At 58.6% G+C, this 24,261-nt stretch overlaps 1 protein-coding gene and 1 long non-coding RNA gene across 2 annotated transcripts; both read right to left on the minus strand.

The window, feature by feature from the left end:
• Positions 1 to 812: 812 nt before the first annotated feature.
• On the minus strand, positions 813 to 6,376 carry EGFL7 (EGF like domain multiple 7). Its single transcript, XM_088525444.1, has 9 exons — positions 6,368 to 6,376; positions 6,153 to 6,178; positions 5,648 to 5,764; positions 5,436 to 5,548; positions 4,697 to 4,792; positions 3,674 to 3,814; positions 2,994 to 3,082; positions 2,622 to 2,784; positions 813 to 845 (listed from the first exon to the last, which is right to left on the minus strand). Exons 1-9 carry the CDS (start codon positions 6,374 to 6,376, stop codon positions 823 to 825), a joined length of 777 nt encoding a protein of 258 aa, XP_088381570.1. The 3' UTR covers positions 813 to 822.
• A 225-nt stretch (positions 6,377 to 6,601) lies between these two features.
• LOC148594597 (uncharacterized) lies at positions 6,602 to 14,696 on the minus strand. Its single transcript, XR_015913405.1, has 3 exons — positions 14,619 to 14,696; positions 10,933 to 11,001; positions 6,602 to 6,649 (listed from the first exon to the last, which is right to left on the minus strand). It is a non-coding gene; the product is annotated as an uncharacterized LOC148594597 (long non-coding RNA).
• Between the last annotated feature and the right edge of the window lie 9,565 nt (positions 14,697 to 24,261).

Raw genomic sequence — 24,261 nt, forward strand, 5'->3', positions numbered from 1 at the left:
ATTTAAATAAAGGAGACTCTTGTCGTGTTGTGGGGAGCGGAGGGCAGGGGGAGAGGCGCTGATGTGGGAACAAAAGTGCTGCTGGTCCTGCAGGGCCCGGCCTTGTCCCCAGCTGGTCCCAAGGGGTGGTTTTAGTGTCCCCCCAGCCCCGTGTTGCCCCTGTGCCACATGGCTCTGCGGGAAGCCAGGCTGGCCCCACGTCCTTGGGCCTGAGCACAGGGCGCTGGGGACAAGTGACTCGTGTCACTGCAGGGGGGGAGGCCCCAGGTGACAGGGCACTGGCCCTGGCCCCTCTTGACCTCGCCACGGTGGCACTGCCCATGGCACTGGCCCGAGGCCGCTCTGTGCTGGGCACTGCAGGCTCGTGGGGAAGGGTTTTCTGTTCCAAACTGCCCCTTTGTGCACACCACAAAAGCCGGGGGCCGCAGGACACGAGGGCGAGAGGGAGGCCGAGCATAGGGAGAAGCCCCTGCCCTGGCCAGGCCACCTCTGTGTGACACCAGGGTGCACGGGTGGCACCAGCACCGCAGTCCCGGGTCACCCCGGGGCAGAGCTGAGCAGCCAGGGCACAGCTACGGGCACCAGGTGAGATGTTTATTCTCTGCTGCTCCAGCAGAAGAGCGGGAGATGCTGAGGGCTGCACGGCCAGTCTGGAAGTGGCTGCGTGACCTTCAGTACGTTGAGGTTGGAGATGATGGAGATGCTGGTGGAAAACCAGCCTCTCCTGCTACCCTGTGTCTTCCCGAAGAGGAGGCGACGTCTCTGCAGTCAGGATGAGAGGTTTGGATGTGCTCATCTTGCTCCGCTCCCTCGGACGCGTGGCTAGAGCTCGTTCCTGCAGGAACCTGGAAAGGTGGAAAAAAGAAACCCAACGGAGTTGTTATCCGGGGTTCAGCTTGGTGACAACAACCGGTGCTGTGGGTAACGCAAGACTCCTGTCCCTGGGGCTGACAAGGGCCAGGACAGCATCTGTCAGCGTTAGGCTGTTCTCCAACAGCTTTTTGCAGGGATCTGGCCACCTGTACTGACAACACCCCATTGCTACAGGCTGCATCCAGCAAGTTTTAGCCTTTGGAGGAAGGTGCAGATAGGACCCAGCCAGGCAGCAGTGACTGTAGCCAAACCCTGTTGCTCTCCCAGCTCAGCTGAGCCCTTTCTGGAGCAAACAGGAGCCCCGGGAGGGAATTCAATTCCATTTTTCTGGGCTCTGCAAAGCACCAAATGCAGCCACGTGTCGGGCTCTCTGTAGAGCAGAGGGGTTACAGCCCACAGCAACAGCCTGTGCGGAACGGGGTAATTCAGGCTTAGAAGGGCTAAAATTGTTATGGTTTGAGGAGATTAGCCCTTGCGCTCGTGCTGGCGGGTTAGGGGAAATGAAACGTTTCTCACACCCGCGCTGAGCAGGTAATTGCAGGGTGGGGTGACACCGTAGTGTGGGGTTGGGAAATGCTGTAAAAGGCCCCGCGCGGGGACAGCGCTGGCACGGGCTGCCCGTCAGTGCCAGGCGGGAGAGCGGCCGCGATCGCAATTCCATCGGGAAAACCCGCTGCGGTGGATGGAAAGGAAACCCCCGGGGCTGCCATGGTCCCTGCTTCGCCCGCAAGAGCCCTGGGGGTGCCCTGCAAACGGGCGAAACGTCCCCTGCGGGGCCTGCAGGGACCCTCGAGAACGTGAGCAGGACAAAAGCAAGTTGAACTTGCTGGAGGAGCCTTGGCAGAGGCCAATTTCAGGATTTGGGAGTCATTCCTTGGACTAAATCCATGTGTGGATCCGTGTGACGCTGCTGAAATTGCTCAATGTTGTCACTAATAATAGGTATAGAGCAATGCTAGGAAGCATGCACTGCTGGGACACCCAGTGGCTTTGATGATTAATTACGCTTTTCTGAGTTATTTTTTCTTTTTAAGTGTCAATTTGCAACCACTTAGACTTCAGAAGAGATCCTGGAGGTTCCCTTTACACATGTGCACGGCTGGCACGGCCCGTGCCCTGGGTACCAAGGCGTTGAGCTGCTTTATGCCCAGCTGTGCCTCAAACTGCAGTGATTCAGCACAAGCTTCGTACAACCCTCCGCGTGGACCCGGGCGATTTAACCCGGGCTCCGTGGCTCTGTTTGCAGCCTGTCCTGCTCCGGGGGCTCCTGTTTAAAGCTGCTCGCAGGGTCTGCTACTTGGGAAGCAAAATAAACCCTCTCCATGGGGCTGCAGACTTCAAAAGAAACGGGCCTAGAGACTTCCCAGGCTCGTAAATCTGCCGGCTTCAGCACGCTCCCTGCACTGCTCTGATTGACTTTCTTGGGCTGTTAATTCCCTAGGAGTTACAGCCTTTCCTTGCATTTCATCCTGTGTGAAGCTGTAATGCTCCAGCAATGGAGCGGAGCCAGGACTTGCAGCAGAGGCTCCCGCTGCTCTGCCCCATGGCCATGGGTCCAGGCTCCTCTCTTTTGGCTGCTACAAGGGTAATCAGGTGCTGCAGCCCTGGAGGAGCTTTGGAATGGAGTTATCAGGCTCTTTGTGCTCGTCTTTTATTAATTACATGCTGCTGAATTTGAGGTTTGCCCCCCTGCATGGGGAGAACGGCGACGTGTGGTGCTAAAAACCATCCCATTCCCGGGCACTTACAGGTCTCCAGGCGCTCCTCGAGGAAGGAGATCTGCTCGCTCAGGGAATCGATCCTGTCCAGCTGCTGCAGGGAGTGGGAGAGCCGGCTGATGGGGTCGGCGCCCACGTCGTCCGGCGCCGACGGCATGAGGTTATGGAAGGGGGCCAGCAGCGACTGGAGCTTCTGCGGGGACAAGAGGAGCTGGGGACACGTCCTCGGCACCCCGGCGGTGTCACCTGGCAGGTGACACCCAGCACAGCGGGGATCGCTGCGAGCACGAGGCCGGTGTGACGTTAAAAACAGAGCAGGGGTGGAGGGACAGCCCCGGCCGGGGGTTGTGTCCGCCTGTGCGCACAGCCGCGGGCAGAGGGAAGGAAGGCAGCGGCGCTCACCTGCTCCAGCGCTTCCACCCTGGCCTTCAAGTCTTTCATTTCTTCCTTCATTTCACTGGACGGACCTGGAAAAAAAAATGAGCAGGGCCAGTGAGTGCAAAATCCATTGCCCAAGTGCAGGGGAGGGAGCTGCTTCCCCGTGCAGGATCCCTGGAGCAGTGCAGCAAGGATGTATCCCGCTCGTATCCCCGGCACCAGCCCCGAGGCACGAACCAGCCTCCAATTCCCACTGGAATACCTGGAACAAAGTGGGCTTTTCCCAGGCGCCCAGGGCAGCACCTGCTTGGGGAAAAGCCCGGCTTTTTGCCCCTGTGCTGTCAGGAGAGCCATCGGCACCGGTGACCGCCGTGTCCCGTGCGCAGGGGGTGCAGGCTCCGCGGTCCCGCTGGGTGCCCCGTCCTGCCGGGCGCCTTCCGCGTGCCGCCGGCGCTGGCCACAGCGCATTATTACTCACGGTACGAGTTTGAAGTGTCACAGCGCGTACCAAAAGTAATAATGGGCCGTCACCAGCCGTGCCCGCTGCTCCTCGCGGCGATGATGGGGACGGCGACGCCGCCGGCCTCGCGCAGGGAGGGCCGCGTTTGCGCGCGACGACTCCGGTGCCGTCGGGAATAACGGCGAGGGGCTGCGGCTGCCGTCCCCTCCCCAAGCCCCGGAGCGGCCGGGAAGGGGCCGGTTACCTGGCTCCGGCTCGGCGGGTCCGCACGCTCTGGCGTCGGCAGCGAGGACGAAGCCGGCGCGGCAGGAGCAGCGGTAGCTCCCGGCCGTGTTGGTGCAGAGCTGGCTGCAGCCGTGGCCCCGGCGCGCGCACTCGTCCACGTCTGAAAGCACATGCAGGACACGAGGATGGACACGGGGTGGCAGGGGCGGACAGGGCGCCACAAGGCCTGTCCCCTGGCACAGCCTCCCCTTGAGGGCAGCGTGGGCGGATGGGGAGCAGGACAAGAGCCCGGGAGCCACCGGCCTTGGGATGGGCTTTGCTCCAGGTTTCCTCCTGGGGGCATCTCCCACCTCCTTCCCGCTCCGCATCAGGACAGCGGGAAGCACAAGTTGTGCTCAGGAAGGTCCAAACCGTGGCCGGGGCCGGCAGCAGCCCCGGAGCGGCTGTTCCCAGGCCGCCGCTCCGAGCCTTGGCTCTCATCCTGGATTTATGGCCGGGGTTTTGGATCCAGCCCGGCCGCGGCGAGGAGCTATCAAGCCTTTCAAGTATGTATAAAACCCAGTAACCTCTCCTCACACGGGGGAGTTATTAAAGCTGTTCCCACAAAGCCGAAGGAGCAGAGCTGCTTCCCACGCCCGGCAGAAGCTGCTCCAGGCAGTGGGAAAATCCTTTCTCCTCCACGCGCTGGAGCCGGAGCCGTGAGCGGCGGCTCTGCCCGGCACTGCCACGTGCTCCTGCTCTGCCCCACGGCCGCAGCGTTTGCAGCACGCCGAGGTCTGCAGAGCTGCTCTGCCCCTGGGCTGGCAATGAGCATCCTGCATTCACACCAGCGATGAACCTGGAGGCCTCCGAGTTTTCCCTTTCCTCCCATTTATTTTTGATTTTCCAGCAGTGCTGGAGAGCAAACGTGGCCAGCAGGGCCAGGCTTGAGGGCTGGGAGCAGCGGAGATGCCAAAGGGAGCTCCAGGATTCACTGACCCCCAAGCATCCCCCCCGTCCCGCTGCTCCGAGATGCCCGGCCGGAGCGTTGGGAGCGACGTACCCGTCTCGCAGGCTGCTCCCGTCCATCCCGGCGGGCAGGAGCATCTGTTGGGGAAGACGCAGCTCCCGCCGTTCCGGCACGGCACCCAGCACACGGCTGCGGGAGCAGGGACACGGGCGTCAGCGGGACAGGCACCCGCTCCGGAGCCCTTCCCGCCACGGATCCCAACACACCCCCCCATCCCGGGATGCTCCGTGTGGTCCGGGAGCCGGCAGGATGGAGCCGAGAGCCGCGGGGTGTGAGAGCAAGGCAGGGTTTGCAGCACCCAGAGAGGAGGGGACATCCCGGCCGGCTCCCGCTCACGGCGCTTTGGGAATGCCGCGCTCCGTGCTCAGCTGGGGAGGGATCAGCTGCTGCTGCCTTCTGCAGTTATTTTGTGTTGTGCATCTCCTTTTTTTTTTTTTTCCTGAAAGCATCTTTCTTCCATCACTGCTGATTTATACGGAAAGAACTTATTTCATTTATCCTCTGCTAACTCGCAAGCTAATAAGCTATCCCAAAGGAGAAAGGCATGCGAAGCTGCACAGAAAGGCTAGAAACACCGCAGAAATGGAGCTGCTTGGCGTTGCGCTATCAAAAATGTGAACGCTTCCCTCCAGGGAGAGCCAGGCAGAGCATGGATAAACCATCGTGCCAGCTGTGGAGCACCATCCGGAGCGGTGCTGGGGACCCATGGGGACAATGTTTTGATGCCAAACAAGCCGATAACGTGTATTTTTGGTCCGTGCCGCGCGGTTACCTCTGTTGCAGCCGAGCGCGGAGCCGCTCGCCCGGCTCCAGCCGGGACAGCACGAGGCCGCGGGCCGGGCCGCCTGCTTGGCCACCAGCCGGTAGGAGACTCTGTAGAGGGTCCTGCAAGGCAAGGAGTGAGGCCGGTGGTGGCGCGGGGACATCCTGGGAAGCGGGGCCATCCCGGGGAGCAGGGACATCCCGGGAAGCGGGGCCGCTCACCTGTAGGTGCTGCAGAGGCGGCCGCCCGCGCACGTCGTCAGGTAGGGCTGGTAGAGCGGCTGCACGTGGGACTCGGGCACGGCCGGGCCCGGCGCCTCCGCCGAGCACACGCGGCGCCTGCCGGGCACAGGGACCGCGTCACCCGGGGACCGCGTCACCCCAGGACCACGTCACCCCAGGGCCCGCGTCACCCGCAGCACCGCAGTGCCCGTCCAGCTCATCTCCTCCCGTTCAGCCTCCTTCCCCTAAAACCATTGGCTTTTTGGGTGGATTTTCCCCGCCTTGAGACTTTCGCATCCCCACCGCTGATGTCCTTGCGGCCACTGAAAAATTCACGAGTTCACAGGGTCAGGCCCAGGGCAAAGTTGCCCTCTATTTTCCCTAAGATAACTGCAGAGATCCAGGCCGAAACTTTCCCGGGATGAACAGCCAGAGTGGTCTCGGGTAAAGAGTCTTTTTCCAATCTTTTCCAGCCCAAGCCATTCAGCCCCACTTAGGAACTTGCCTATCCACCTCCGCTTCCCAGCCCAACTAGAATAAAAAGGCTGGGAATTAACCCGGACATCAGATGGCTTCCATTAACTGCAGCAATCTCCCCTCAGCCCCCTGATTAATGGGATGGAAGATGCAGTTTATAAACAGCAATTGTTTGCTCTGCAAATCCTAAAACAAAGTTCTAATTGCAGAGCGTGGCTGGGAGAGAGGCACTCAGCCTGTCACCTCCGCCATGCTCCGAATGCAACAGGTTTAATGCTAGAGGAGAGCGTTTTGCTGTAAAATCCGGTGGGAAATGCGTCCCGCAATGGGGCTGGGTTAGGGCTGTGTTGAGGGCGCAGGGCTCACCCTGCGTGTGCGAAAGCGCCCGCGCCGAGGAGCAAGAGGAGCCCTGCGAGGAGGCAGGCGCCGCGTCGGGGCATCTCCCGGCCCTTCCCGTGTGCCGCCATGGAGCGTCGTTTTCCGACGGGAGGCGCCGGCTCCTACCGCATGTCTCGGCGCTGGAGCCTGGAATGGGAAGAGCAGCGGCGTGAGAATGTCCCCCTGTCCCCCTGGGACTCGCTGCAAGGACTGAAGAGACAGAGGAAGCGTCTGCCCGGTGCCACCAAAGGGCTGCGTGCCCCTGTGGGGACAGCGGGACGGAGCCGTCACGCAAGGCGGCTCATTGCAGCCAGCAGGCAAGGGGGACACTGCCAAAGCAGAGGGGACCACGAGGGACACGGCGCGAGGGCTCCCGCCGCAGCAGGAGGCTCCCGGATCCCGGGATTCGCGGAGCCGGCGGCAGGGCCGAGACAGCGGGCTGCGATTTCCTAATCCACGGAGCGCTGCAGGGCTGCCTGTTCCCACCCCAAGCACTGAAATCCGATCTGCCTCCTTTAAAACACACGGGCTTTTGCCAAAGGAGGGAAAAAAAAGGGCTTTAAAGGCCGCGTGCACAGTCTGAGAGCAAGTACTGACCGCGCTGCAAGAGGCCGTGGGTTTCTAAGGACAGACATGATGCAGGTCAGTATCAATATCTAATTTAAACCTCATCTGATTTGAACAAAACACTTGGCCTCTGGATGGCAGCATTTAAAGGAGGAGGAAATAGAGAAACCCACCTTAAATACACGCCAAGCACAAAAAGGATCAGGCTTTCTGATTAAGCTTTGAGAGAGGAGTTGCTGGAGTGGGATGCAGGAGACAAGAAACATCCCGCTCCAACTGCAGAGGCAGGGAGCTATCTAGAATTTAAATGAAAACTATTTCTAATTAGCCTTCTAATGACTAATACGTGGTATTTCCATCATCAGGAAATCTTGGATGATCTGGAGGAAGGTTTTAAAAAAATCATGGAAAAGTCTTCTCCCTTCCCAGGCCTTCTGGAGAGATCCCAGCGCAGAGCAGGGATGCACCAGCTGCTCCATCCACTCTCTCCAGGCTCTAATAGGACAAATATTCCGTTTGCTTCTCTTGGAAGGTGAGCAGCTCGAGCAGTCAGAATAACCCTCTGCATCTCAAGGTGATGGCTAATACCAGAAAAAGTTTCAAAAATGAAAGAAATTATAGAATCTACATGTGTATTAATGACTCCATGCAGATCATCACCTTTAAAGCTGCAGAAGATCCTCCAACCTGTTGCCTCTTGAGTGCTCATTTCTAAAGCACCTAATTTAAGAAAAACATTCTCATGTTTAAAAAAAAAAAGAGAAAAAGAAAAAGGAAAGACCAGCAGGGTTTGCACAGGCTCCAGTTTCTCGAGCTTGGTGCTGTGGGGATGGGAAGCTCCATAGCTGAATCTCAGTGTCTGCAGGTTTAGGGGGCAGCAAAGTCCCCAGCCGACCTCGTGCTCCTGTGATTTGCAGCAGGTCCCTGTCCCTGGCAGCCCCAAACCTCCCTGCAGGGCTTCTAACCTGCGTCAGCCCAGCCCAGCGCAGGAAAACGGCAGCTCTGCCCACAAAAGCGGGCCCAAAATGCCCCGAGGTGCCAGCGGTGGGAACGGGGTCTGTATCCAACGTCCTCGCAAGGGCGCAGTCCCCTCCTGCTGGGGTGAGGACACGTCTTTGGGCAGCCTGGCCTGGGCCTGCGCGGGGACCTGCTGCTCCAGCCTCATCCCGGAGCCGCTCCCGAGCCCACAGCGGGAGCAGGAGGATCCTCTCCGTTCTCCGCACGGCCTGGGCTGCGCTGCGGGGCACGGGGTGACAGGGATGCATGGAGCACGGAGCAGAGCGGGGACAGGGATGCGGGGAGCACGGAGCAGAGCAACAAGCACAGCGATGCCAGGCAAAGTACTGCAGGACACTGCGAAGCAGGGCACGGTGACATGGGCACCGCGGAATGGGGCGCAGGGACACGATGGGCACCACGGAACGGGGTGCAGGGACACGGACAGCACAGAGCAGGGTGCAGGGACATGATGGGCACTGCGGAACAGGGCACAGGGACACAATGGGCACCGCGGAATGAGGCGCAGGGACACGGACAGCACAGAGCAGGGTGCAGGGACACGATGGGCACTGCAGAATGGGGTGCAGGGACACAGAGCACAGAGCAAGGTGCAGGGACACGCCGGGCACTGCGGAAGGGGGCACAGGGACACAGTGGGCACCACGGAACGGGTGCAGGGACACAATGGGCAGCATGGAATGGGGTGCAGGGACACGGACAGCACAGAACAGGGTGAAGGGACACGCCGGGCACCGCGGAACGGGGTGCAGGGACATGGACAGCACAGAACAGGGTGAAGGGACATGCCAGGCACCGCGGAACGGGGCGCAGGGACACGCCGGGCACCGGGGAGCGCTGCAGACACAGGCGCAGGGACACGGTCGCAGTGGAACACGGTGCTGGGGCACGACGGGCGCATGCAGGACCCTGCAGAGCAGCGCAGGGAGCAGGGACGGGGTGCAGGGATAGGGACAGGGATAGCATACAGGGGCCGGGCCGGGCCGGGGCTCGGCGCCCACCTGCAGCAGGAGGAGCCCCGAGCCGAGCCGAGCCGAGCCGAGCCGAGCCGAGCCGGGGCCGGGGGGAGCCGGGGCCGCTACTCACCCGAGCCCGTGGCGGAGCCGCCGAGTGGCCGCCGCGCCGCGTCCCCCGCGCTCCCTCCCCCGGCCCGGCCGGTGCCTCCGTGCCGGCCCAATGAGCTCGGAGCGGAGCGGAGCGGAGCGGAGCGGAGCCTCCCGGCCGGGGGCAGCGCCGGGGGCGCCGCCGCCTCCCCGCCCCGAGGCGCCCGCGGGGGACACGCGGGGACCGGCTCGGACCGGGGGACACGCGGGGACCGGCTCGGAGCGGCACCGGGGGGGACACGCGGGGACCGGCTCGGAGAGGGGGACACGGGGGGGGACACGTGGGGATCGGCTCGGAGCGGAACGGGAGACACGGGGGGGACACACGGGGACCGTCTCGGAGAGGGGGTCACGGGGGGGACACGGGAAACACACGGGGATCAGCTCGGAGTGGGACAAGGGGACACGCAGGGACATGGCTCAGTGCGGCACGGGGGGGACACAGGGGGACACGCGGGGACAGGGCTCAACCTGGCACAGGGTGGAGGGGGAAGAGGGGGGAAGGACAGTGTTCAATCCCCAGGAGGAGCCTGGCACTTGGAGGGGGACACTGGGGGGACAGGGCTCAAATCAGCCCGGGGGCAGGGACAGGGCTCAGTCCCCACCAGGAACCTGGCACTTGGAGGGGCACATGGGGGGACAGGGCAGAGCCTGGCCCTGGGGGGAAGGGGACACCCAGGGGACAGTGCAGCCCCCTCCCCCAAACAAACCTGGCCCTGGGGGGGACATGCAGGGGACAGGGCAGGTCCCCATTCCTTGGAGCCTGATGCTTGTGGAGGGGGGACAGGGGACACTGAGGGACAGAGCAGAGCCTGGCGCTGATGGGGGGACACAGTGGGACAGGGCAGGTGCCCCTGTGCACAGCCTGGCCATGGGGGTGACACATTGTGGTGTCCCCTGTGTTGTCACCTGCCCTCCGCACAGCCCAGCGGGGACCCCAGCCACAGCCGCCAGCTCCGATGAATAACCAGGCATTCATTGTGAAAGAAAATTACGCAGTTCCCTTTGCGCCAAACTGCCCCTTTTTTCGCCCACTTTCCTCCCCGGGCCGTCGGAGCACAGAGGCCCCTTGTTTTCCCCACGGCCCCGGCGCCTGCCCACGGGCGGCAGCGGCCGCAGCGATAGCGGCGCCTGACGTGCGCACGGCGGGATACACCCCCATGGGAATGTTCTTCCCATTGAGCCTCGCGTGTCTTTGAAAGCACGTAGGCATTTACAAGGAATATTCAGTAGCTGCACGGAAACGGCTCCAAAAAAGCCCCCGGGATCGCTGGGCCATCCCCTGCTCTTCCTCACGGATGGGAGCTGCCCTGGGATGCAGGTGCCAGCCAGGTCTGGAGGTGCCTTTGGGTGGATCTGTGTAAAAGGAGCCTAAATCCCTTTGGCCAAACACTCCTGGGGAAGGGGACCGGCTCCAAGGATGGAGCTCGGGGGTGCTGGGGACGCAGCCCCTCACCAGCCCCATGGAAGTGGGAAGCAGAACGGCTGGCTCGGCCTGCCTGGATCCGGCAGCCTCCCGGGAATGCTCTCAGCTCCGTCTCATAAGCACAAGGCCCAGCCAACTTGTCCCGAGAGCTTGGAAGGGACGGGCATCATCTCAGATCGTGATTTTTTCTGGTGTAGGGGGAGATGAACAGAGCCTGGTACTCAGCTATTAGTTGCTAAAGGACTTGCGGGTGGAAATCTTCCCTGTCTGACCGTGCTGAAAGTGGAGGATGGAATTTTGCGGCCGGGAACACTCACCTTCTCCGTGGTGCTCCGTCATTCACCCTGGGCACGGATCCTTTCCTGAAGGAGCATCTTGGTTTCTCACTGTTGGAAGACAAAAGCAAATCCCCTCTGTTACTCTCCCCTTTTCCTGCAGGTAGATGTTAGCGAGGCAGCCTCTGCCCATGACGGACCGATGTGCGATTCCCGGGATGCTCCCCAGCATCTTGCGGAGAGGACAAGGGTGAAGGCTGGATCTGGAGCAGACAGGGACCCGGTGCCTGGTTGTGGCTCCGAGCTCATCCTGCAAAGATGCCAAGGCCCGGGTAGGTGCCGGCAGCAGGACCCGCTTCTCCTCTCCTGCCCATACGGATCTGCAGAGCGGGTCCAACAGGAGCATCCCGTGGGTCCCGGTTCTCCCCTCCATGGGTTGCACGCACTCATTTAGGGATGGGGATTGCCGGGACATCCTTGCACAAATGCCCAGGATGCCCATGGCAAATGCGGGAGGGGATGGATTCATCCGCAGCTGCTCTTCCTTCCTCGCTAGATAACGAGGCACTGGGCAGGACTAAACACGGCTCCGCTCAAGGTCTCCGCCGGAGCCTCCCTGGCCATTGCAGGACCCTTCCAGCGCCCCGCGGCATTTTAAAAGTAACTGCAGAATTTAATTGCAAAATGTTTGCTTTTCAGCTCCATTTACTAGGTCAAATCTTTGCTCAAGCAAGTACCCGTGTTATCTACTTAAGAACTGCCTATATCCCATTAAAAGAGCATTTAATCCTCCGCCTGTTGGGAGGGTTCCGTGTTTTATATGCTAATATTAATTTTGCTGGGAGGAAATCCCCCAGGACACAGCCTGGCACCGTTCCCTTGAGCTCGGTGGAGCGAGGCCAGCTCAGAGCAAAGGGGGTCCCTTTTGCCGCTCTGTTAATGCAGGTGTGACAAGTTTCCAGCCGTGGCCCTAAGGGATTTGGCTCCTGCTTTCCAGCCTGTCTGGATGGGAGGTCCTCCCTGGACTGCTGTTTTACACATTCCCTCCCTTTCTTTCTTTCTCCCTTGCACATTGGAAGTTCACTCCCACGACATCTGATATTAACGCTTGTCTCCGGGCCAGGAGAGAAATGCTTCTGCCCAGCCTCCCTCTTGGCTTTAACCAAGTTAAAACGGCCTCTCCTTGACACGCAGATTTAACCACTGGGGTGAATTAGGAGATTCCCCACCTGCCTGCACCGACCAGGTCTGGGATCAGATGCCAGGGCGATGCTTTTGCCCACCCTCCCTTTCCTAGCTGCATCCCACAGCCTTCCTAAGTGCCCAGCTCTAGTTTCTGCCTTGTCCTGCTGGGATCCGCGCAGACCGAGGATCAAAGGGGCCATGTGGCCTTCAGCCTTGGAGCATCAGGTGGGTTTAGAGCTTGTCTGGGGACAGTGCGGGGTAACCTGACTTGGTTCCTTACTCAGGAGACAGCTCAGGCTCTGCAGTCGTGAAAAAGAAATGATTAACAGGGGAGAGTTGATAGGAGGGCAGCACTAAGGTGAAACCTCTCCCGGAGAGGAGGGCTCCTGTCCCGCACCCGAATACGCCAGGGCCTCCCCGCGTTGGGGCCGGACACGCAATGGTGACAGATAGAGATGGATGGGCAGGGACAGCAGAGTGACACACACAGGGATGCCAAACGCGGCAGCAGCTCCAAGCTGGGCCGGCCCTCGCTCCCGCTGGCCTCACACAGGGCTGGAAGCGCTCGCTGAAGCGCCGGGGCTTTGGAAAACGGGGAGCGTCGGCTCTTCCTGCGCTAGGAGCGACTGCTCCCGCTTTCCGCAAGGCTGCGGATAAACCCTGCCCCGAAGCTCAGGGCGCAGAGCAGCCCCCGTCCCGCAGCGCTCGGCGAGGGAAGAGACCTCCCACCATCCTCCCCATCCCGTGTTGTCCTCCCTGGCGTCAGCCGCGGTTATCGCGGCGAAAAATCTCCTGGAGCCCGTTGATGTCAGCGGGATCAAAGCAGGTCAAACCAGGAAAAGCACTTGGCCCACAGCACTCGGCCTGTCGTCACCAGTCGCACAGGGCTATGCATTTATGACCCAGATCTGAAGCCCACAAAGCAAGTGTTTTGCCTGGGTAAGGGCTTCACAAACACTAAAGACCTCCTGACTGGCATGCTGCAACTCCAGACTATGATTAAGACAGAGTTTTAACAACGCAAAAGCAAACGGGTGAGCAGGGCAACATCCTGTACCGTTAGCCAGGTTTATTTTCTCCTGTTACTGCTACTCACAGATGAGCTATTTGCATTTACACAGTACAGTAATTGCTACTGTGTGAATACTGGGAAATGACTCATCTCATCCAGGAATATACTGAATTTCACTGTTTTCCATGAAATCTCCCTGGTGAAAAAAGTGGCATTAGTCAGCGGAGAACAACCCCTCACCCTGCTCTTCTCTGCATTTTTTCCAGTGAATCACTCCCCAGGGAGCACCCAGAACATGCAGCAGGAATAAATGCAGCTTACACACACAGCCTTGTCATTCTCCTAATCTCACTCTTACCCGCGAGCAGCCGCTTTCAGAATAGAGTCTTTAACAAGCTCTGATGATGCTTCTATACCCGGAGAAAGTCTCCAGCTCCAGAAGCCTGAGCTCCTCTCTGCAGGCACCTCCCAGGGAGCAGCCAGGAATCCGCTTTGGGAGAAAGGACAGATCCTCATCTGCTTGCAGACCACTCTTCAGTCTCCTTTTCCTTACCCTTCTCTTGGAAGTTGGAAGTTCCAGTTAAACCTTCCCCCACAGAGCCCTTCAGCTGCCAGTGTGGGTGTGAATCAGATTCATTTACTCTAATTTGCTGCAGTTGATAGATCTGCTCCCCGGAGCCAGCCCAGCTGCAGCAGATGATGGGAAATGGCTCAATCAAACAAAGCTCCCAAATTCTATATTTTTGTCCTTATCTGTAGGGAAGCTTGCATGGAGGTGAGAGTTTAGCACTATCCATAGGAACTGATTCAATCCCCAGCATTAATCCCTGGATCACAGGGATCACTCGGTGATCTCTGTGCCCATCCTAGCCCCAGTTTTATGCAGGAGAGGGATGAAGTTATTGAGGATGCTCTGGCTCTGGCTCCTGTATCTGAGCTCCTGTCTCCCACACCATCCCGGAGGTGGGAGCAGCAGGCGCTCCCCAGCCCTCTTTCCAATGGAATTTTACCACTTACACAGCCTTGCTATTTAGATTTGGCTCTTTGCATAAAATAAATTGACCTTAGGAAAAACTCGTGCCCGATGGTTTCTGTGCAGAGCTATTCCCTGGCACCGTCCCGCTGCATCCTCCCTGCCGCGTGCACAGGGATACGGGATGCCCGTGCATCCCTGCACGCACGGCTTTGCTCCGCATCCCACAGCGTTATCCGAGCGGAGCGGCGGGATATTGCGGCTGGAATCCACGGCTCCAAGCCGTGGTGGAGAGGGAGAAGTGGAAGGAGGGAGTAGGAGATGGAAACGCAGCGGATCCACCGGGCATTTCCAGCGCTCTCCCAAGGAGCGGTGCAGGTGCCTGCTGCACGCACGGGAGATAAGAGACCGTCCATCCTCCCCGGATGCTGCTGTCCAGGGAATCTGGAAAACGGCTCCTGGATTTGTGCATCCCCAGGCAGGAGGACGCCGGGTCCCACGGGGACGGCCCGCGGGCACTGCCACCACCCTGTCACCCTGCTCCAGCCCCGGCCATACCTGTAGTGCCCCGGGTGCCACTCGGGCTCCGAGTGCCACCTGCCAGCGTCTCGGTGCCCGCTCGGCTCCTGGCCACCGTCACCGCCATGGCCAGCGGGCCCGGGGCGTCCCCGTGATGCCGCCGTCGATGCCGCCATCCTCGCGGGGCCGGCGGGAGGTCGGTCCCCGCCGAGGTGGAAGGGCGGCTTTTTAAGCTTTTCTTCCTGTATAAATCAGGACGGGGATGGACAATCCCAGACAGGACTTCCTGCGTGTGCGGCGCGCTGATAACGGCCGCCGGCGGCAGAACAAACACGGCGGCCCCGGCGGCGAGGGGGAGAGAGGGGGCCGCCGCCTGCCCCCCGCCCCACGGCCGGCCCCAAACCTCCCCCCACGGCGGCACGGCCCCCGCCGCCATCCCGGGGCGCCGCGAAGGGGCCACGCGGCGACCGCCCCACGTTGGGACGGGCCGAACGGGGCCGCGCTGCCCTCCTGCAATTTTGGCATCCCCCATGCATGCACATTGGGGTTGGGGACATCATTACCCCTTGGGATGGTGAATGGGGGCAGTTTGGAGCCCCCCGTGCCAAGACGCCACCATTTAGGCCCTCGGTGCCGGGTGCCAGTGGCCACTTCCTCGTGTGGCCCCGTCCTGACGAGCTCGGCAGGGAGAGGAGGCCACGATCCCCCCAGGCTCCATTGGGTCCCCTTGACCCACAGCATGGGGGTCCCAGCAGGGCTCCGCTCTTGCCCCCTGCACCATGGCCGTGCCCGAGGCAGCCTGCAGGGAAAGGCACAAAAAACCACCCAAATTGCCCCAATTCCCTCCTTCCCGAGGGCGAGCGCGCGCTAAGGACGCAGCCCGGGTTCAGGGTGGCCCGTGGAGCTGCAGGCAGGGATCGCTGCCGGCCTCATCCAGCAAGCCGGAGCGCGGGGCGGCCGGCCGGGCCGTGCAAACTCGCCGTGTTTGTTTGTGCAAGCGCCCGGCGAGAGGGCGACCCGCGTGTTTTCCTTGGCACGGGCTGCTCGGAGGCTGTTTGCAGCCGCCCGCGGTGCTTTTCAAGAATCGGAGGCCTTGTGCTACCCGTGCCGCTCGCCGTTAGCACAGGCACTTTGGAAAAACGCACGTGCAAAGGAGCCCCGTGCAGCTGAGCACGTTGCAGCGCGCGTGCGGTGCAGTTTGTGCGTGTTGCACCCTGTGCGTGTGTGATCGCGCGTGTTGCACTCGTGCAGTTGTGCATGTGGGGCTGCATGTGCCATGGTGCATGCTACACCGTGTGTGTGCATGCACAATTGTGCATGTTGCACTGGGTGCTGTCAGTCCTGCACTGTGCAGAGTCTCTGCAAAGGCTCCCAGGACCTCAGACTCCTCTAAAACTCCCACCTGAACTTTGGGGAAAACTCCAGCCCTTCCAGCAACCTTTATCCCTTCCAGCAGCTGCCGTTTGGGCTCATGCCACCTTCCCCACACAGGTCATAGGACGTCGCTGCCACCTACCAGCCGCCCTCACTGAGCCGAGCGGATCTGCTCCGGCCCCGGCAGCAGGAGTGAAACGGGATGCGTGGAAAACTCTTCCTGTTTACCCACCGGCTCCTCTTTAGTAGTAGCCGGCGGGGTGGGAAGCGGTCACGAGAGGCCACCAGAACGTGTGTTTTTGCATTGGAAATCGTGACGCTCGGCCGTGCAGCGCGCCGCGGTGGCAGCTGCAGCATCCCCCCATGCACGCACAGCAGCGGCCGCTCCTGCGCTCTCTGCATTCCCTGGAAAACGTGACTATTTGGGAAGCCTGCAGGGGCGTGGAAGCAGCTGGAGCCACCAAAGCACATGGCCACACAAAGGCCAGGGAGGCCCTTCCACTGCTCTGCCCCATGCCCGGTGGCATTCAGGCTCTCTCAGGCATGAACCAGCCAAGGGGATGGAGGGATTTTTAGGATCCTTATTAGCTCTGGTCAATTAGTGCGGGATGTTGCTCTGGGGGCTGCATTCGCACAGCCCCTGGCCGTGCTAATCCCGCTGAGGCCGCATTTGGGTTAAACTCGGTTTTACTCCAGTGTGTCAGTGCAAGAAACTTTTCTCCTAAGCAGGTTTTTTGCCCTTCAAATTTCAGCCAATCCCAAGAAGGTAAAATCCACCTGGGTGAGTTTATTGCCCCTTTGGGGCTGCTTGCCGTGTTGCCCTCTGCCACGGTGCTGCAGCCGCTTGGCATTTAATCATGGTAAGACCAGATCTCCGGGAGCGTGCTGTCCCGTAGCAAGGTGCAGCGCTTCCCAAAATAAAGGAAAATCAGATGGCAGAAACTACAGCTGCAGCCAACACATCTTTTCCCATGCAGCGAGGCCAAGGGAGCCCAGCCTTGCCTGGCAGAGCAGCCATGGGGTCACAGGAGGCTCCATCGAGCTGGCTCAGGAGCTGGGATACATTTAGGAACATAAGGTCACATTTTTCCAGGCTCGGGCCACTGCAAAGCCTTGAGAGTGACAACTGCTTCTTGGGGAGCACAGGGAATGATCGTGAGAGCGGGACATGGGGTGCAGGATGCTGGGTCCTGTTCCCACTGGATTCCTCCATCCACTGAGCGTTCTGAGCCCCTCTTGCCTGGCTTCTCCTTGGGCCCCACCACAGAGGTCTCCTTACCCGACTAACACCCATGGATCTCAAACCCTTGCGTGAAACCTGCTACGGAAACGCAACTCCTGCTTTCGGGGGTGGCAAACGCTCACGGGGTCTAGTTCTCCTCTCAGCAGATGCTCGCTCGAACCTGGAAGCATAAGGTGAAATATGGCACTCCATGGACATCCTTGGAGCTCCCTGCTTGGACACCATGCCCAGAAGGAGCCCTGCACATCCAGGGTTCTTCCCTCAGGGCCTTTCCTACGCCTCCCGCATCCCTTGGATCAGCCGGATTGTCCTTTCCCGCAGTAGAGGACATCTCCTTGGAGAACCACGTGGGCTGGGACAGAAACCACCCATAGATGTTGCCCGTTGAGCCCCGGGGGACAGCGGCATCGCCAAGGCCCATGCCGGGGATGCCGGTGCAAAGCAAACGAGGCGGCGCCGCCGGGATAATCCATCCCGGATTTTACGGCCCGCTGCGGCAGGACCGGAGGAGTTTTGAGGGTGCCGTGGGAATACCCGGGCACTGCAGACGTAATTAATCAAATTCAGAGGCCGTTTTCTTCGTTAGCGCGGCCTCGCTGCGCGGGGAGGACCTCGGGAGCCTGGAGGGTGACCGCAGCCCCGCTGCAAAACAGATTTGTTTTTTTCCTGCTGAAAATCCTCCGAGAAGAACATTTAGCTGCATTTCTCCATCTCGGAAAGTGCCACCTCTGATGAGCCTCGTTTCAAAGAAAATTCCTCCAAAACTTTCAGAATCTTTCAGTTAAAAAATGGAGTTTTGAAGATGGAGGCCCAGGAGTTTGAAAGATGAACTGCCCTTGTGCTTTTCCCAAAGAAATGCCCATGTTGGTTAAAAAATCTATCAGTGCTGGTAAAGTGCTCTCATTCCTCCTGGAAGTGCCTCCTTTGGGATGTTCTCCACCCAAGGGGCATCCCTGCCCTCGGACTGGGCCCATCAGTGCAAAGAGCAGCTCATTAACACCACAGGCTAATTGCGATTTGTCAATCGGATATTCAACACGATATTGCACAAAGAAGTAGGGCTTTGGGATCTCCATGAACCCACGTCTGGCCCAAAGGCCTTCCCAGAACGGCTCTTCCTGCTGCTCCTGCTCAACGAGATCCGTAAATGGAGGGAAAAGGAGGTGCAGGAGGGTTACATTGGGATGACCCGGGTCCAAGCGCTGGAGCCTCTGCAATTTCAGTGAGCACAGAGCTTTTCTTCCAGTGGAGACACAAAATATAAGTGTTTTGGATGCTCCCCTTAAATTAACACTGAATGATAGAAGGGATAAAGAGCACCCGAGATCTGTTGCCCTTTTGAGGAGGTAGCAAGAAAATGCCCCTTCCCTTTTCAGTGAGTTGCTCTGGACATTTCCAGAACTAATGAAACTTAACAAGTGTTTTAATGAGTCATACTGCAACAACTCGGGTACTATAATGCACGTCTCACATACACGTGGATTTGAGAGGCACAAGCTGGATTTCTCCAGAATTGACTTATCTGGGTGTTGGGCTCTTCTCTTTGCGCTCTGCAGTCCCCTACAAAGGACCCAATTACACAAGTTTTGGGCTATGTTTAGTGACAATCTCTACAAAATCCTCATGCAACCTCATGAGGAATGTCTGAGAGGAAAAAAAAGAGGGGAAAGAGCAAAAGCCATCCCCTGGCAGAGGTTGGGATGGAGAGGAGGGAATAAAGCCCTTGGAGCAGGCAGGCTTCTGCACGTGGAGAAGCAGGAGACTTGGGCAGCTGCCCGACACAATGCTGGTTCTGGGTAAAGCTACTGAAAAAGGAAATATTTCCTTCCCAGCAAAGCTGTTTGCAGGGCACAAAATGTGTTAGGTCCTGGGGAGGCAACTTGGGGGCTGCTCCATCCATCACTGAAGCCCTGAGAGCTGCAGAGCCCTCCTCCTCCTCCTCCTCCTCTTCCTCCTCCTCCTCGGTGCTTTCAGCCGACCCTCCCTTTCCCAACAACTTTTACTGCTCAGTAAACAGGCGAGAATAATTGAAATTTAAAACCTGCCCAGATGCAGAGCCCTTGCAAATGATTCGAAGTTTTCATTGTCAAAAATATGCGGTGTGTTGAGAAACCCACTCAAAAGGACAATTCTGATCTCATTTGCGGGGGACTCAATCCGGAAGAGATCTCCATGGAGAAGCCCAGAAGAATGGAAGGGACGTGAAACTAATGGTCTTCTACAGGAGTTAGCTGGTGCTTATGGATATTAAGCCAAATAACACAGAGCTGAGCAGAGCTCGAGGTCTTTTTTATAAAATTAATAGGGTGTCTAACAGATAAATGTCTCCCCATTCGTGGGTCTTATACCTTGGCTCAAAAGTCCCAGCAAGGAAACTTTTCACATCTTTTCTGCTGACTTCACTGGATTTCAGCAACATAATAGAGAAGTGGAATTCAGCCTCAGCCCAGCAGTGAATGCAGAAGTCAAGACTTAGGAAAAAGACACAAAAAAAAGAACTGTTGATACGTGTCCTCCTGCCCCGTTGCCATATATCAAAATGGCCACGGCCATTATTTTGTTTAATCACTTATCTCCACCGAGGGAAGAGGAAATTCCCAAGAACCGCGCGATCCTGAAAAACATTAGCCAAGCCCTGGCGAGTATTTTTGGGAGCTAGAAACTTCCTGACGGAGCGGCTGGGGTTTGCACGGGGCTTCGGTCTGTGTTTTAGTGCAACTTTCATAAATATCCATCACGCTCGAAGCACCGCGGCGGGGAAGGGCGGCTTTGTGTTTCTCTGCTTTTGTTTGCGTGGCGCGGCCAAGCGCCTCGCGCTGCTCTGAATTAGCGTTCAGCTATTTTCTCGTATCCTTAAATAAAGGAGCAGTTCACAGAGTCAGAAATCTCTGTTTCCTTTCTGGCAGGAAACAGGAAGCGAATGCAAGGGGCAGATTTGGAGTTTGCTCACAAGAACAATTAAACTCCCATCCAGAGGGGAAGGGGATCTGCGTCAAGAGGAATTCACCTTTTTTTCTTTTTTTCTTTCTTTTTTTTTTTTTTCTGGAAGGGAAGAGAAAATGACCTTTAGTTTAAAAGCCTGGAAGAATAAAGGTCTAAGCACTTAGAGCAGCCTGCACAAATATAGTCACAGAGGCCCTTTCCTGACAGAAGATTGCCATGGATTTAAGCTCCATCATCCCAACGCTGCGCTGTGTCGCGCAGGTCCCTCTTAGCTGTCCTAAGTGAAGGGCGTCACCAAAATCTGTCAACGGTTCCAGTTCAGGAGGGACAGTCCCTAGGCTTTTTTTTCTTTATTTTTTTCTTTATTTTTGCAAAATATTTACCATTTGCCATATTTACTTCTCTCCCAGCACTTTGCCAGTGCAGGAGGTCAGATGAGATTTAGGAGATCCCCTTGCCTTCCTCCCCTAAAGACCTATTTATAGGGTGTCCACTCAACCTGTTACATGGCCAAGGACTCACTCTTGTCCCTTTCCAGTCAATGACAAAACCCTCTCCATGTTTCCTGGAAAAAGCATCTGTCCCGAGGCCTCGGTGTCTTCCCTAATTGTCACTATATGACCTGCATGGTCTCCCCATGAGTCCCAGCCATGGCCCAAGCCCCCATTTTTGTGGGTCTGAATAACCTCAGGCCACAAAGGTAGACAAGGTCCTACCAAGCCCACACCATTCCTTTGTATTTATCTCTCCCCCCATGCAAGCTGGATTCCCGAGGCATCTCCGGAGATGGGGAATACAGGACCTGAGGCTTGGAGAGCACTTGAGCATCTTTCCCCTGGGAGCACCGAGCACTTTGGTGCATTGGAGCCATCACTCCCAGGGCTGCTCGTGGGAACAGCAGGGATTGCACCGGGGACAGGGCCCCCATCATCATTCCCACGCGCTCCCGCCAGCTCCTCGGAGCAGGTTTGCTCCCACCCAAGGATAATATTTGCTCAGAAGGTGAAGCGGCGCCTGGGCAGTGTCAGCAGCAAATGTCAGGGGCAGAGAAACTAATGAGACAAAACCAATTCCTCCCAGCGGGAGCTCCCTCCTCGGCGATCCATGCGGGAAGGATGAGTTCAGCCAAATGGCCAAGGCGACCGTTTTGTGCTCCCGTGTTGCTCCATCCCGCTTTATCCGTGCGGCCCCGCTGGGTTTGGAGGAGCCATCCCGGCTTATCCCTGTGTGGAGGGGCCCGGGGAGCAGATGGAGCATCACGGGCACCGGGCAGCTGAGCTCACGTGGAATCACCGCGCGGTGCCCCGGCTGCTGCTCTCCAAACACATCCTGGCACGTTGCCACTTTTCTTCTCCCGAGTTGTCCGGCCTCGCCGCCCGCAGCTGCAGGGATGCTCTGGCCAGCGCTCGGAGGGACAAAGCTGGGGCGGATGCGGCGCCAGAGCGAAAATCCCAGCTCCTCCGAGCGGGTCCAGCATCGTCTCCATCGCAGTTATAGGGCAGCAAGGCTGGCGTGGGGCGGAGGTGACGCAGTGCGCCCAGTGCCACCATCCAGCAGCTCCAAATGGTGTTTTTGCCCATTCCGACCTGCCCGGAGCAGGGAGAGAAGCGAGAATGATGGGGAGCTCGTGCCCAGGTGACGTCCCCCAGCGCAGCTGATGCTCCGGCTCAGGACAAGGTGCTGGGCAACGGTCGAGCCCACGGAGCCGGGAACCCATGGAGGGTTATTTGAGGATACCGACGATGCCGGAGAAACCGGGTCGTTGGAGCGGGTCGGCACCGCGTGCCCAGCGCCACCGTCTCCGCAGGCGCCCGTTCCAGCCGGGATCCTGCGCCTCATTCCCCACAAACCCCAAACCCAGGCCTTGCCCTGCCAGCCCAAAGGTCCCAAAACTTAGGAGAATCTGCATGAGCACAAATCAGTTGGGTCAGGACCCATGTGCACACAGTGAACCAAATCACTTGCCTACACCCTCTTCTCAATCTTCGCCTCCCTATTTTTATTTTATTTTTTTGCTTTGTTTGGATTCTGATCTCTTTCTCTGCTATCAGAGCAATCACTCCCGAGACTGGCAGCAGCAAATCCCAGGATAATTCAGTGGAAAGGCTGTTTCCAAAAGGAAATATTTACCACCTTGCCCCGCTTGCTTGCCAGAGCTTTTGCTGGGATGTTCACAGGGAAGTTTCTTTGCATGGAGCAAAATCTTGTGTGCGAGTGATTTTGTGCAAGGAATCCAAAGCACATTGGCTTTGTGCTCGAGGAGGTGACATGGGTTTGCTCGGCACGGCGGAGCGCTCGGCGTGAATACGGCCGAGAAACGACATTCTTGCAGGGAGCTGTTTGCAAAAGCAAAGGAAAGAAACAAGAATTTGGGAGAGATAAGAAAATGAAGGTCTGCAGATCTGGGAAAGCCGCGTGCGGAGGGATGGAGACAAAGGCCGAGAACGCACTTTATTTGTGACAAGCTTTCCATCCCGGGCCGCCAAACAGGACATCCTGCCTCAGTTCTCCTTCCTCTCTTTAATTAGAGCTGCTGGGGACACGGTCATTAATGTCGCCTCAGCATTTCCATGACAAAGCCCTGTTTTTGCAGGATTTTAGGAACTTGGCCCTCCAAGAGCTGTTACTAGAGTAAAAACGCTCAGCGCGGGCACCGGGTTGCTTGGCTCGCTTGCACTTCTGTGTCTTCGCTTGAGAAGCTGTAAAAATGACCCAGTTCTGCAGCAAAAGCACCTGGAATCACCGCTGGGCTCCCGCGGGCTGGAGGCATCGCTGCTAACGGGGCCCTGAAAAAAACCTGCCATTTGCAAAGCAAATAATACCAAAAGGGTTGTAAAAATAAGCAGCTCGGGGGCCTGCGATCACACACGGGCCAGGTGGGAGCCTCAGTCAGGCAGCCCAAGGGGTTGGTGCCTGCAAGAGCTGCAGAAATGTTTGGAAGATACCGAAATGCAACTTAAGTCTGCAGCCGGGCTCCCAGCACAGCCCACAGGAGCGTGCAGAGCCGCGATAAACCACGTCCCGGGTTATCGGGGACGATAGGATCTGTGGGAGATAAGCTCCTTGCTCAGGTTTTTGGTGCCATCGGGTTGAAAATGTGTGTGTGATTTTTCCACCCCAAAAGAGGGAGAAAACTGCTCGGAAGCAGCCAGGGTGAGGCCAAACGCCCCTCGGCTCTTTCACTTCCCATTCCGAGGGAACCAAGCGAGCGGGATGGGGCAAAAGCCGCTTTATCCCATCGCCCCCCATCCAAGGGGCTGCTCGGAGCCGGGACACGGGGAATCGGGGGTGCCGGGGCCGCGGAAGCGCGCGGCGGAGATGAGCGTTTCCTGCGCGCGGGAGCCAGGCGGGCGAGCGCGGCGGCGGCTGCGGCGGCGAGATAACTGCGCCCGCGGCCGCCATCACTTCCCCCTTTTGTCCCGGGCTTTTTTCAGGCCTTCCTGAGCAGGAACGGCCCATCTCCGAAGGAATGTCGCTTCCAGCGGCCCCGGCGCCCGGCGCTCGCAGCCTTTGCGGCCCGTGGAGCATCCCCGGCCGCGCCGGCACGGGGGAAACGGGAGCGTCTCGGAATCCCGAGGTGATGGAGCTTGCTTGGAGCAAACTCCTTGTTTTCCAGCCATTCGGAGGCTGGAGTGACGGCGGCAGCGGAGCAGAGCACACGGCATCTCCGCAGGGAAAACCACCTTCCTCCCAGGCATTTACACTTCAGCCATAAATATTTGCTCCTGGCTGCAGTTTCACCCAGGCGAGACTTGAGCCCAGGAGGAACGAGTTTTCTCTCCGTGTTTGCTTTTACCATTCCCCATAGTTAAAAAGAGCACCATTTTTTGCCCCTAAAACAGCAGGAATGGTAACATCCGCTATCACCAGTTATAATAAGCTGATAGTGGATGCTGGAGGGAGCACGTTCCAAATAACAGCGGGGACCCTGTTATTTGCAGGACCGGGTAATCCAGGCTGCTCCCGCCGCACGTTTTGCCCCTCCGGCAAAGGGGGGCAGCCAGGTCTGGCGTGGGGGAGAGGATCCGGTGCCCCCGGGAGCGCGGCCGTTGGAAGGGAAGCGGGCCGGGGGGTTATCCAATCTCTCGGAGCAGACGTTTCCGCCCGGCACGCCCCAGCGGC

The sequence above is a fragment of the Tinamus guttatus genome, unplaced genomic scaffold (genome assembly GCF_059628265.1).
Source record: "Tinamus guttatus ecotype Peru unplaced genomic scaffold, ASM5962826v1 Tinamus_guttatus_pri_ptg000226l, whole genome shotgun sequence".
NCBI classification, from domain to species: domain Eukaryota; kingdom Metazoa; phylum Chordata; class Aves; order Tinamiformes; family Tinamidae; genus Tinamus; species Tinamus guttatus.